General features: G+C 42.0%; 1 protein-coding gene across 2 annotated transcripts in view; it reads left to right on the plus strand.

Moving 5' to 3' along the window:
• Positions 1-12,993, plus strand: part of ADAMTS12 (ADAM metallopeptidase with thrombospondin type 1 motif 12) — a 343,919-nt gene that overhangs the window by 314,185 nt on the left and 16,741 nt on the right. The window contains exons 21-22 of one of the 2 annotated variants that reach the window (XM_043600301.1): positions 4,472-4,648; positions 11,015-11,158. In XM_043600301.1, coding sequence (XP_043456236.1) covers positions 4,472-4,648; positions 11,015-11,158 — 321 coding nt within the window. The remainder of the gene's footprint in view (positions 1-4,471; positions 4,649-11,014; positions 11,159-12,993) is intronic. The other variant, XM_043600310.1, reaches the window with a different exon arrangement.

A 12,993-nucleotide genomic window follows, 5' to 3' on the forward strand; every position in this document is an offset into this window, starting at 1 on the left:
CCGCCCGATGGAACATCTTGATGGTTGCACCTTCTGAAGTTTTGTAAACTGGTGATTTGACATCCCTTTTATTTGCTTTCTGAGAACAAGCACTTCCCTTTTCATGGTTAAGTCTAACAGATATTATTTCTGAAATGAATCAGAAACAGTTTTACATTTTTCTTGGAATGTTCTGTCTTCCCACCTAGGGAGCGTTGCAATTTTATTTTAGCAGTAGTTGACTTGCTGGAAAATAAGAGAAAGTGTCAGCCTTTCTTTATGGTCTTGTGTTTCATGTATATTGCTAGTCTTTTTGTCTTATTCTACTTCTTGTCTTTGTGTTTATTAGATTTTATAGACTGTCCATGACGGTTCTACATTTTTTTTACATCTGAATTTTTAGAAATGAATTTAATAGGGGAAGAGCTCCTTTTTTTGCTAAATACAGACCATCCCCAACTTTGATATATAAAATATTCCCAGTAACATATATTAAACTCCGATATGCAAACGTGAAAACATGGAATTGCATGTTTTAAGGGATTTTTTGTCCCCAGAAAGCAAAAGTTGAGTAGCAGGAAGGTCATCATATACTGAAAATCACTGCATTTATTTTATTCTTGGTATAATATGTTATATGTCTGAACTGTCACCTTCTCTTGACATCCCGGAATATTTTAGATTAAGGGTCCCCTAAAAAGAAAATAAAGGAATGGCAAAGAAATAGAAGCATTTAGGACCACAGAAAACATGAACCCAAGACCACTCTAGTTGAGGATTGATGTCCAGACCACAAGGCTCTCCATGATGGCCCCTGCCCGTCTCTCTCTCTGTCCACTCCCACTCTTTACCCTAGCATTCTGATTAATGCACTTTTCCCAAACAAGCTTCGTTGTTTCATAGCACTGTGCCTCCATACATGCCATTCTTTCCACCTTGAATGCCCCCCACCCTATTTTGCTGGCTGAGCGAGCATCTACATATCCTATATGCTTCAGCCCAAAACTTGGCTCCTTTATTTAGTCCTTTCCTGACCTCTTTAGGTGAAACTGACCATATCCTCCATTGTGCCCTCACTAGATCATGAACAACTTATGAGGTAATCTTTATATATAAATATAATCATTATTCCTTCTACTCATTTATGTAACTCTTCCCACCTGCTAGAAATACAGAGCCTGAAACATAGATGTGCCCAATAACTGGGAGGAAGAAAAGTTGGGGTGAGAGGGGGGAAAGAGATAGAAGGATGAATTTTCATGCTGTTCAACTTAGAATTTTTGGAATGAATTATTTAATCTTAAGGATCTTGTGAATCTGTTCAGCATAAGTAAAGGAACAGGAGAAAAAATCGTATCCAAATTTAGTATTTGGTTCAACTTGGAAAGCAAGAAAGTATTCTGAAATCAAAACAGAATACAAATGCAGCGATCCCGTACACGTATACCCCTCTAGAATGTTGGGATAGTTTAATCATCTAGTTTATTTTCCTTTCCATACTAATGGAGAAACAGAGGCTGAGAGAAGAGAAGTGATTAATCCATGTGAACTCAGGTGGCTATTTGCTCTCAGGGTCACACCTGAGTGCAACCTACTGCTCTCCCAATGCTATGCTCACTAATTCCTCTATACTCGACTGAGCACTCTGTATGAGTCCAACATGTAAAGGGTATCAGGATGACTCCACAAATCAAAAACACCACAAGGGAGAATCACAGAATTGTGCTTTCATTTCATATCTCTGCCAGTGGCTCTTATAAGCTAAGGGTATTTTTCATTCTATCTGGTCTGCAGATCACACTAGTTAAATTGATGCCATAACTAGAAAACAGTCAGGCCTGTTTGGTCACAATAAGGTGTTGGCCAGGCTTTCTGTTCTCATTGGTCTGACTCCGGTCCTCAGTCTAGTCCACAGGTTCCAGGTGAGGAAACATTAATACAAATTACCCTCCTCTAAGGCTGTAAAAAATTAATATAATAATTGGCAATCAGCATATAAGGCAAAACAGCATTAGAAGTGGAGTGATTTAATATCCTGCCACTTCTTTCTTGCTAACTGAATCAGAGGCTGTTTTGAAAATGGAACCAAAAAGTCAGAGATTTAGTGAGTGTCTTCCCTTATTATTTACTTCAGCATATTAATAAAGTTTATTTCCCATTGAATGTGAATACTCTAACAAAAGGGGTAATGCTAGCTTGAAAATTAAATTAGGAATAATAGATTGCAGCAACAAATGAAAAATAGGAAAATAAAATCCTATTTTATAATTAATGTCTTATAAAACTCCCTTGTCCTAATAAAGAATCCTGTTACTTCACCATGTGCTATTTCCCAGAAATCTGTTTTGTCAGACAAATGACCTCTTTGTGTGGAAATTATTAGCAGGCTCCCTCATTTGCTCTGTGGCTGATTTCAAATTGACAGTTATTTTTTCCTTTGTGTACTCACTACATGGCAGGAAAGTGAGGTTATTGGCTTGTTTTTCTTTGGGGAGGGGTGCTGTCTGGCAAGCATTGTTTATCTCTAAGAAGTTGGACACTCAATTTATGGTGGCATTAGAGCCTCAGTCTGTCCCTTGTCGCATGGGCCAGCATCTTTCCTTGTTACAGCCCAAGGTTCGAAGTCAGGTGACTTAGCACAATCTGCAGGTGGCGGAAGAAGGGGGAACTGTCTTTGGGGTGTACCTCTACTGAAAGTTTGAAGAATTTTCTTTCACAATCCCAAACCCTGTAGTTATGACTATTCCACCATGGTCAGAAAGAGCACCATTTTTCACTGTGTAGAGAGGGGCCAGATACCTTACAGCAATGCACACACTTTCTTGCTGGTGCATTTTCTCAGCCAAGTTTAGCCAAGCTAATGAGATACTAGATGGGAGGATGGGGAGATTAAAGGTGCTCTTCATCGCTGCAGTGACCAGGGTCTCCTTAGCCCACTTGGAAACCCCCTCGGAATTCATATATGCACTCAACAAATCTGTACAGACCCTCTGTGCCTGGCACCATGCTAGATGCTTGGGACACAGTGGGAACCAGGGCAGATAGGGGTCTGATTTCATGGCAGTGAGAGTGTAAGAAAAAGGACACACAGAATGAATAAAACTTGTTCCACATTTCAAGTTCTTGTGATAGAAATGGACAAGGAGCTGAGAGAAATTACAAGAAAGAGAGCCTCCTTCGGATAAAGGCATTCCAGGAGGGCCTCTCTGAGGAGATGACATCTAAGCTGAGGTCTAAAAGAAGAGCAGTAGCGCGTAATGTAAAGAGTAGAGGTAGGAACATTCAGGACATAAAGACCACAGGGATGTACTGTTAACCCACAGAGAGGCTGGAGGCAAAAGGCTGAGGAGCACAGGGGTCTGTTCCCCTCCTTCCTACCTCCAGTCCCTACCTGACAGTGGAGGGTGACAAGACAGGCCAGGCAAGGACAGGATCAGGAGAGACTAGGAGATGGGGGCAAGATGAACGGAAGGGATTTGGCTGGCACTAGCATTCTAAAGAGATTGGAGACCAAGTCTTGGAAGTTCAAGTTATGATCAAGTAAAATCTAGGTGGAGGATGGAATAGCTTCCAAAATCCGAGAGGTCAGCGAGTAGGTCTACTTCAGAATCGGCTGTGCAAACCCTGGTTTGGGGGATGCTGGCGCATCAGTGTTGATCATGATTTTAAGGAGTCAGCACCCTGCAGTGACCTGAGACTGAGCAGGATGCCGGGGCTGCTACACAAGGTGTGGGCATGGGGGAGGGAGGCAGTGAGGAGAGCCTTGTAATGGCTTTCAGGGGGCCTGTGCTGAGCAAACTCTCAGTGACGAAGGCAGGTGATGTTAGCTACAGGAGGAAGGAGGGTGGTAGGGACAAACCCAGGGTTTGCTCACTTCTGGGAGCCAAACCACTGAGTAGTTATTCCAGTTACTTCCCTCATGTCAGCCCTTCATCTGACAAAGCATAACCCATCTTGCCTTCAGAGTCGTGGAGAAAACAGGTTTTTGGCAAGATTCTGAGGGCAGATGGGTGTGGGTTGGCCGAGAGTTCCCCTTCACCCCGGATGAATGCACACCAGAGGGAATGGCCGCCTACTGGGGCACACACTGCACCAGCAAGCACCTAACCCCAGTGTCTGTGACCTTCACGACAGTGCTGTGAGATGACAGGTATTGTCCCAGTTTATCGATATGACACCTGAGGCTCGGAATTTTTCTGTGACTTGCCCAACATCTCACAATAAGTGAGTGACAGAACTGGACTCGCCACCTGGTTCTCACATTGCCATGCCTGTGTTTTTGGACATGGGGAACCCCATCTTTGGGAGCTGTTTGAATGATTCCTTCTAGAGGGCCTGTGAGGGAAAGAGTACACTTGAGCTAGACTTAATCCTTCTTCATGGCCGGAAACCTGGAACTTCACGGCTCTCTGAGAAACTCCCTGGGATTTGGAGGATCCAAAGCCTGACACCAGGGACTCAAGTATCCCCTTTTCTCTCCCTCTCCATGCAGTGCTCCAGAAACTGCAGCGGGGGCTTCCAGATCCGGGAGATTCAATGTGTGGACAGCCGGGACCACCGGAGCCTGAGGCCATTTCACTGCCAGTTCCTGGCCGGCATTCCTCCCCCGCTGAGCATGAGCTGTAACATGGAGCCCTGTGAGGAGTGGCAGGTGGAGCCCTGGAGCCAGGTATGGCCTCCAGAGACATCATCCACACAACCAGGAAAATGTGAATCCCTGTGTTACCATGTGAGACTAGAAGTCAGGGAAGACCACGCGTGCGTTGTGGCAATGACTGGCCTCCATTCAGTGGCCTAATGCTGTGTGGAGAAGGCTGAACAGGTCAACAACAACAACAACAGGTCAACAGGCCACAACAATTGGTGGTTTCAAATGTGATAATTTTGTGTTTTATTACAACTCCGTCTCCCAGTGGACATACTGGGGAGTTGGGATTCATGTTGGGGAAATGTACATGGACCACTCTGATGAAAGTCATTTAGGGCAGAGCCTCACATGCATCTCTCCTAGGCCTCTGCAATTGAACTGGGGGTATTGGTCAGGTCCTTCCCACACACAGTTTATTTTAGAGTTCCACCTGTCAGTTGAATGCCCAGATCACTGTTTACACAAATAAAAGGAAGTGTGCTTGTGCCTGTCTGCATGTCCTCTGTTTTGCGAGGGCCCAGGCTCTACTGGGTCGTTGTCCTACTTCATCACATGAAAACAAAGTGACTGTTCTTTGGTGAAGTATAATAATCTTATTCGCCAATATGCAAATACCTCAACAGCTAACAAAACAAAACAAAACAAAACAAACAAAAAACTCCCAACCATACCCATGCATGGTAGAAAGAAGAGAAAAAAAGGAACCCAGCATATTTTGAGTGTGTCTATGGGCTAAGCATTTTACCTGCCATACTTCGTTTAAGTTTCTTTTTTTTTTAATATGAAATTTATTGTCAAATTGTTTTCTTTTTTTTTTTTTTGTTTTGTTTTGTTTTTTTTTCTGAAATTTATTGACAAATTGGTTTCCATACAACACCCAGTGCTCATCCCAAAAGGTGCCCTCCTCAATACCCATCACCCACCCTCTCCTCCCTCCCACCCCCCATCAACCCTCAGTTTGTTCTCAGTTTTTAACAGTCTCTTATGCTTTGGCTCTCTCCCATTCTAACCTCTTTTTTTTTTTTCCTTCCCCTCCCCCATGGGTTCCTGTTAAGTTTCTCAGGATCCACATAAGAGTGAGACCATATGGTATCTGTCTTTCTCTGTATGGCTTATTTCACTTAGCATCACACTCTCCAGTTCCATCCACGTTGCTACAAAAGGCCATATTTCATTTTTTCTCATTGCCATGTAATATTCCATTGTGTATATAAACCACAATTTCTTTATCCATTCATCAGTTGATGGACATTTAGGCTCTTTCCATAATTTGGCTATTGTTGAGAGTGCTGCTATAAACATTGGGGTACAAGTGCCCCTATGCATCAGTACTCTGTATCCCTTGGATAAATTCCTAGCAGTGCTATTGCTGGGTCATAGGGTAGGTCTATTTTTAATTTTCTGAGGAACCTCCACACTGCTTTCCAGAGCGGCTGCACCAATTTGCATTCCCACCAACAGTGCAAGAGGGTTCCCGTTTCTCCACATCCTCTCCAGCATCTATAGTCTCCTGATTTGTTCATTTTGGCCACTCTGACTGGCGTGAGGTGATACCTGAGTGTGGTTTTGATTTGTATTTCCCTGATAAGGAGCGACGCTGAACATCTTTTCATGTGCCTGTTGGCCATCCGGATGTCTTCTTTAGAGAAGTGTCTATTCATGTTTTCTGCCCATTTCTTCACTGGGTTATTTGTTTTTCGGGTGTGGAGTTTGGTGAGCTCTTTATAGATTTTGGATACTAGCCCTTTGTCCGATATGTCATTTGCGAATATCTTTTCCCATTCCGTTGGTTGCCTTTTAGTTTTGTTGGTTGTTTCCTTGGCTGTGCAGAAGCTTTTTATCTTCATAAGGTCCCAGTAATTCACTTTTGCTTTTAATTCCCTTGCCTTTGGGGATGTGTCGAGTAAGAGATTGCTACGGCTGAGGCCAGAGAGGTCTTTTCCTGCTTTCTCCTCTAAGGTTTTGATGGTTTCCTGTCTCACATTTAGGTCCTTTATCCATTTTGAGTTTATTTTTGTGAATGGTGTGAGAAAGTGGTCTAGTTTCCACCTTCTGCATGTTGCTGTCCAGTTCTCCCAGCACCATTTGTTAAAGAGGCTGTCTTTTTTCCATTGGATGTTCTTTCCTGCTTTGTCAAAGATGAGTTGGCCATACGTTTGTGGGTCTAGTTCTGGGGTTTCTATTCTATTCCATTGGTCTATGTGTCTGTTTTTGTGCCAATACCATGCTGTCTTGATGATGACAGCTTTGTAGTAGAGGCTAAAGTCTGGGATTGTGATGCCTCCTGCTTTGGTCTTCTTCTTCAAAATTACTTTGGCTATTCGGGGCCTTTTGTGGTTCCATATGAATTTTAGGATTGCTTGTTCTAGTTTCGAGAAGAATGCTGGTGCAATTTTGATTGGGATTGCATTGAATGTGTAGATAGCTTTGGGTAGTATTGACATTTTGACAATATTTATTTTTCCAATCCATGAGCAGGGAATGTCTTTCCATTTCTTTAAATCTTCTTCAATTTCCTTCAGAAGCTTTCTATAGTTTTCAGCATACAGATCCTTTACATCTTTGGTTAGATTTATTCCTAGGTATTTGATGCTTCTTGGTGCAATTGTGAATGGGATCAGTTTCTTTATTTGTCTTTCTGTTGCTTCATTGTTAGTGTATAAGAATGCAACTGATTTCTGTACATTGATTTTGTATCCTGCAACTTTGCTGAATTCCTGTATCAGTTCTAGCAGACTTTTGGTGGAGTCTATCGGATTTTCCATGTATAATATCATGTCATCTGCAAAAAGCGAAAGCTTGACTTCATCTTTGCCAATTTTGATGCCTTTGATTTCCTTTTGTTGTCTGATTGCTGATGCTAGAACTTCCAGCACTATGTTAAACAGCAGCGGTGAGAGTGGGCATCCTTGTCGTGTTCCTGATCTCAGGGAAAAAGCTTTCAGTTTTTCCCCGTTGAGGATGATGTTAGCTGTGGGCTTTTCATAAATGGCTTTTATGATCTTTAAGTATGTTCCTTCTATCCCGTGTCAAATTGTTTTCTATACAACACCCAGTGCTTATCCCAACAGGTGCCCTTCTCAATGCCCATCACCCACTTTCCCCTCCCTCCCACTCCCATCAATCCTCAGTTTGTTCTCACTTTTTAAGAGTCTCTTATGGTTTGGCTCCCTCCCTCTCTAACTTTTTTTTTTCCTTCCCCTCCCACATGGTCTTCTGTTAAGTTTCTCAGGATCCACATAAGAGTGAAAACATATGATATCCGTCTTTCTCTGTATGACTTATTTCACTTAGCATAACACTCTCCAGTTCCATCCACGTTGCTACAAAAGGCCATATTTCATTCTTTCTCATTGCCACGTAGTATTCCATTGTGTAAATAAACCACAATTTCTTTATCCATTCATCAGTTGATGGACATTTAGGCTCTTTCCGTAATTTGGCTATTGTTGAAAGTGCTGCTATAAACATTGGGGTACAACTGCCCCTATGCATCAGCAATCCTGTATCCCTTGGGTAAATTCCTAGCAGTGCTATTGTTGGGTCATAGGGTAGATCTATTTTTAATTTTTTGAGGAACCTCCACACTGTTTTCCAGAGTGGCTACTCCAGTTTGCATTCCCAATACTTGGTTTAATTTTCACAACAATCTGAATGGTAGGATTTATTAATTCCATTTTATAGATGAAGAAATTGAGACTTGGAGGTTAAGAAACTTACATGAGGTCATACAACTAGAAAATAAATGGGGGAGTATTTGTTTAAGCATAAGGTAGACTCCGGTGCCAGTGTGCTTTCTACCATAGGCATTAATTCAATAAGCACTGAACAAAGAGTAAACTAAGGAGGAAGAGTGAATCAATAACTATTTTGGAGGAAACCAAACCTTCCACGTGCCCTGGAAAGGAAGGTAGTGAATTACAACTGTAGAACACAGAGTTAGAGTCAAAGCTTACAGAAGACTGAGCCCCCTACAGCTACTTACTGCCTACAATGTCAAGCAGCCATACTTATTCCTGAGGCTCTGGGCCAATACCTGGTGTTTGGGGGGGGGGGGGGAGGGCAGCAGCCACCACTGTCCCCTCTTTCTCCTCCTTACCTGCTCAGCTCTGGGGCATATAAAGTGCCTGCTACTCCCATGCTCTGGACTGAGGCCTCTAAGACTTCCACATATAATGAGCCTTCAGAATCATTACACAGCTTTCAGAATCCAGGAATTTGCAGAGGAGCCTAGATCGCCTTGTCAGAGAAATGGCATCGGCAGGTTTTTAAAGATGAGCAATCAGATCTGCTTTCTGGTTATGAAAAAGATGTATTCTTTATGCTTCCTCAGTAGCTTCTGGGAGCCCTAATCAGGCACTGTTCCCTGAAGGTCTCCCCAAACCCTCCTTTCTAAAGTAGTATTCTGTTCTGAGTAAACCACACAGTTGGAAGACTTCCCTCTGAGGAAGCAGAGGACATGGAAATGCAAAAATATTTCTCTTGAGCTTTTGAGGGTCTGAGCACCCTTAGGTGCTTTCCCTGATGCATGACGCTGCCTTGTCTATACACACTCTCTAGCAGACTGCCATCATGAGACTGTGGACCCCTTTGGTATGTCAGCCAGCCCATACTGCCTGCATGGAAGAAGCATTTCAGCTGTTGGAATGTCCCTACACCAGAGGTTCTCAAACTTTAGCTCACTTCAGAATCTCCTGGGGGTTTCTTAATACACAGATGGCTGGACCCCATTCCCAGAGTGTCTAGTTTGGAGGTCTGGGGTGGAGCCTGAATTCTTCATTTCTAACAAGTATCTAGAAGATGCTGAAGTTGCTGGTCTGGAGACCACACTTGGAGAATAACTGGTTTACACTTTCTTCACCTCCTTTCCTAGATATTACTTGGCCAGATGGCCCTGAATCTATATGTACACGTGTAGGTAGAATGATCTCCAATGGGGGAATCCCTCCCTTCTCTCCTCAGATAGGATTAAAAAGAGATAGAATAAATGGGAAAAATCCATGTTGACTCTCAAAGTTGGAATACCATGAAATCAATAGCTTAGTTCTTTTACTGAACAGAAAGGGTTAATTATATGTAATTACCCTGTTTCCTATGGTACCACCACATATGTCATGCCTGATATAATGGGGGAGATGTTGGCAACCATAATTATTTTGTTGTTGTTACCATACAATAAAGATTTTTCAAGGTTCTTTAAAAAAACTTTTTTTCATGTTTATTTTTGAGAGAAAGAGAGGGAGAGCGAGAGAGCAGGGGAGGGGCAGAGAGAGAATCCCAAGCAAGCTCCATGCTGTCAGTGCAGAGCCTGACGTGGGGCTTGATCTCACCAACCAAACCATGAGATCAGGATCTGAGCCGAAATCAAGAGTCAGATGTTTCACTGACCGAGCCATCCAGGCATCCCTCAAAGTACTTTTTTTAAAGGTTTATTTCTTTATTTTGAGAGAGAGAGCTCATGCAGAAGTGAGGTAGGAGCAGAGAGAGAAAGGGAGAGAGAGAATCCCAAGCAGGCTTTGCACTGTCAGTGCAGAGCCTGACACAGGGCTTGAAATCATGAACCACAAGATCATGACCTGAATTGAAACCAAGAGTTGGACGCTTAACTGACTGAGGCATCCAGGTGCCCCTCAAAGTATTTTTCAAAGATTCTTGGTGGATTATGTAATTTCCTCCTAGAAACCTTATGAAAATGAGACAATAAATCTTATAAAATTATACTAGTGAGCAAAAACCTGACACATTTTAGAGTTGTATCCCTTTAGGAATCCAGCCTGTCGTCTCAAATTTATCTTGTGAGCATGACAGCCAATGCATCAGACCCCTGGGCAAACCCATCAATTTCCCTATTCTGTATATGGACATATTTAGTTCTAAAGTTCTATGTAGTGGGTAAGGAAGACTGAATCCCATCGTAAGAGGAGATTAACATAATCGTATTGCAAATGTGTCCCTGTTTGGACTGTCAGAACTAGTCACAAGAAAAACATCTACATTTTACATTTTGGTTTATAGATACTTGTGCCAGAAGGCAAAATGCAAATAACATTATGTCCATTCTGCCATGACCTCTCATTTAGGTTTTTAACCAATATCCCTTCTGTTTGGCATACTATTTTCCATCGAACTATTTGGCATCTTCTGATTTTTTTTCTCTTCCTCATATCCTTAGAATGTCCTTTTTCAGTCTCCTTTCTCTAAGTTCTGTTTCACCACTGCCATTTGGTCACTGTGAGGAACCTGGCATATATGTTGCGGATTCCAATATATATACTAATATTCTTAACAATCCTGTACGCAACACAAATGATAATAAAAAGGTCTTCTCTTATCACTGAAAATGTCACCATGCGATCTTTACCTAACCTCATCCCTGTGATATATCAGTGTTCCAGGTCCTGTGGAGGTGGAGTTCAGGAGAGAGGAGTGATTTGTCTAGGAGGTCTCTGTGACTGGACGAAAAGGCCCACATCCACCGCACCCTGCAACAGACATCCTTGTTGTCATTGGGCCACTGGGAACTGGGACCTGGTAAGAGCCGGTTATAGTCTCTTCAATTTATTTTAGTCTTTTTAAAAATAGTGTTTCTTTTCTTTTGATTTACAAGGTAATATATATTCATGGAAAATGTTCAGCAAATCCATTGATTTAGTTCCAGTACTCTTCTGCCATTAATTCCTCTAAATCTGCTGAAAATTGATCCTTGCTGACATGTGGTCAATGTTTACTGTCTTGAAGAGAAAACTTCAAATGCATTCAATAGAAAGCAGATCAAATACCAACATGATCTCAGAGGCACAAAGCCCAAAGAAAAGCAGTTTTGGGTCGCAATACCTTGGATCCTGTGGCTTTTCCTGAAGCAAACAGGAGTTGTTAATGCCCTGAAGCTGGAGGCTTAGCCTGATTTCCTGAGTTTCAGATCTTGTCAATTCACAGATCAGTTTGCCAGATGGCCAGTCTGTTTGATGGAGAGACAAACAAACAAACTGTAAATGAGAGAAAGATTTATTATTGTCACAAAGTTTGTTTGTTATAAAAATAACTGTATCAGTGACCCTGAAAACAAAGAAAATCCTCCCACAGACAGATTCTCCCAGCACTTTGATTTGTCATATCCTGAATTCTCTAGAAAACAGAGTCCTAAGACCAAAGCTAACACTTTATTAGGAAATACAATACCAGAAAATCAAGGGTGATAGGAAAGAGGAAGGAGACAGGGAAAGAATGGATCAAATATGAGGTGGTGCATTACCAGACTGACCACTTGTCCTAACTGACCGTTGCTTGGTGTCAGGAACAACTGGTTGTTTGCTCTCAAAAGAAGACCTTCAAAAAGCTAGCTATATGAACTCTCTTAGGGTAGTTTGTCCAGGGGCAAGAAGGGAGAAGATGATTTACTGGTTCCTATCTCTTAAGATTGAGTAAAAAGTCTTCTTTCAGATGGCTAATATCCCCTGTTGTCTTGGGCTATTCATGTGTGGGCATTGGGCAGGCCCCACCATGTCACATGTCTCAGCCAGAAAAGCCCAGAATCAAGAGGTGAGAGGCACACAGCATGGGCATAGGAGGTGCAGGCCAATAGACTATGCTTTCATGAAGTTAGTTACCATCTCAGCTGGGGCAGATCAATGGCCAACAGCTGGGGAACAAGGGGAGCCAAGAGGATCTGATAGACAAATCTCTCAACTGTTAATATTTTGTAATGTAAAACTTGTTATTGTTTAAGTATATTTTGATAGTTATAACACAGGCCAATGCAGTATTTTGACAAACATAATGCCCCCAGATATTTTTAAGCTGCTATATCCTTAGAGATTCTCAGTGTTCATTGCTGTATAGTTGCTCCTGCATAGCTATAATCAATTCACACTCTGGGAAGTACTCTTCAAAAAGGCTTCTACTGGTACATCCAACTCAAGATTGTGCTGGTCTCTGGATAATACCTGCTCAAATCCAGGAAGAACAAGATGATTTATTATTGCTAAAGGAACATTGTCCATTAATCACTTAACCTGCAAAAAATTAAAAATGCATATTTTATTATATTCATAGCTTAAAAAATTTCCAGTAGACAAAGAAGAATGATGTCAACCACTTCAGTAGGTAGACAGGGCACATCATATTTTCTATCGATTCCCTATCTTCATTGGCATCTAATACTGATTCATAATGAATTGCCAAAGAAGATACTGGTGTCAGGACAAGCTTTTGTTTTTGCAACCTGCTGAACTGTGTGCCAGGGCCAGTAGCTGACTTTCACCCTGTCCCCATGAGCCATGTGAACAACAGAAAATGTCACACGCAATTTTACTTTTTTTCATGTAAATATAATTTAATCACTTTACATTTGGCATCTCCCTTGGAAA

This window comes from Prionailurus bengalensis, chromosome A1 (assembly GCF_016509475.1).
Source record: "Prionailurus bengalensis isolate Pbe53 chromosome A1, Fcat_Pben_1.1_paternal_pri, whole genome shotgun sequence".
Taxonomy (NCBI): domain Eukaryota; kingdom Metazoa; phylum Chordata; class Mammalia; order Carnivora; family Felidae; genus Prionailurus; species Prionailurus bengalensis.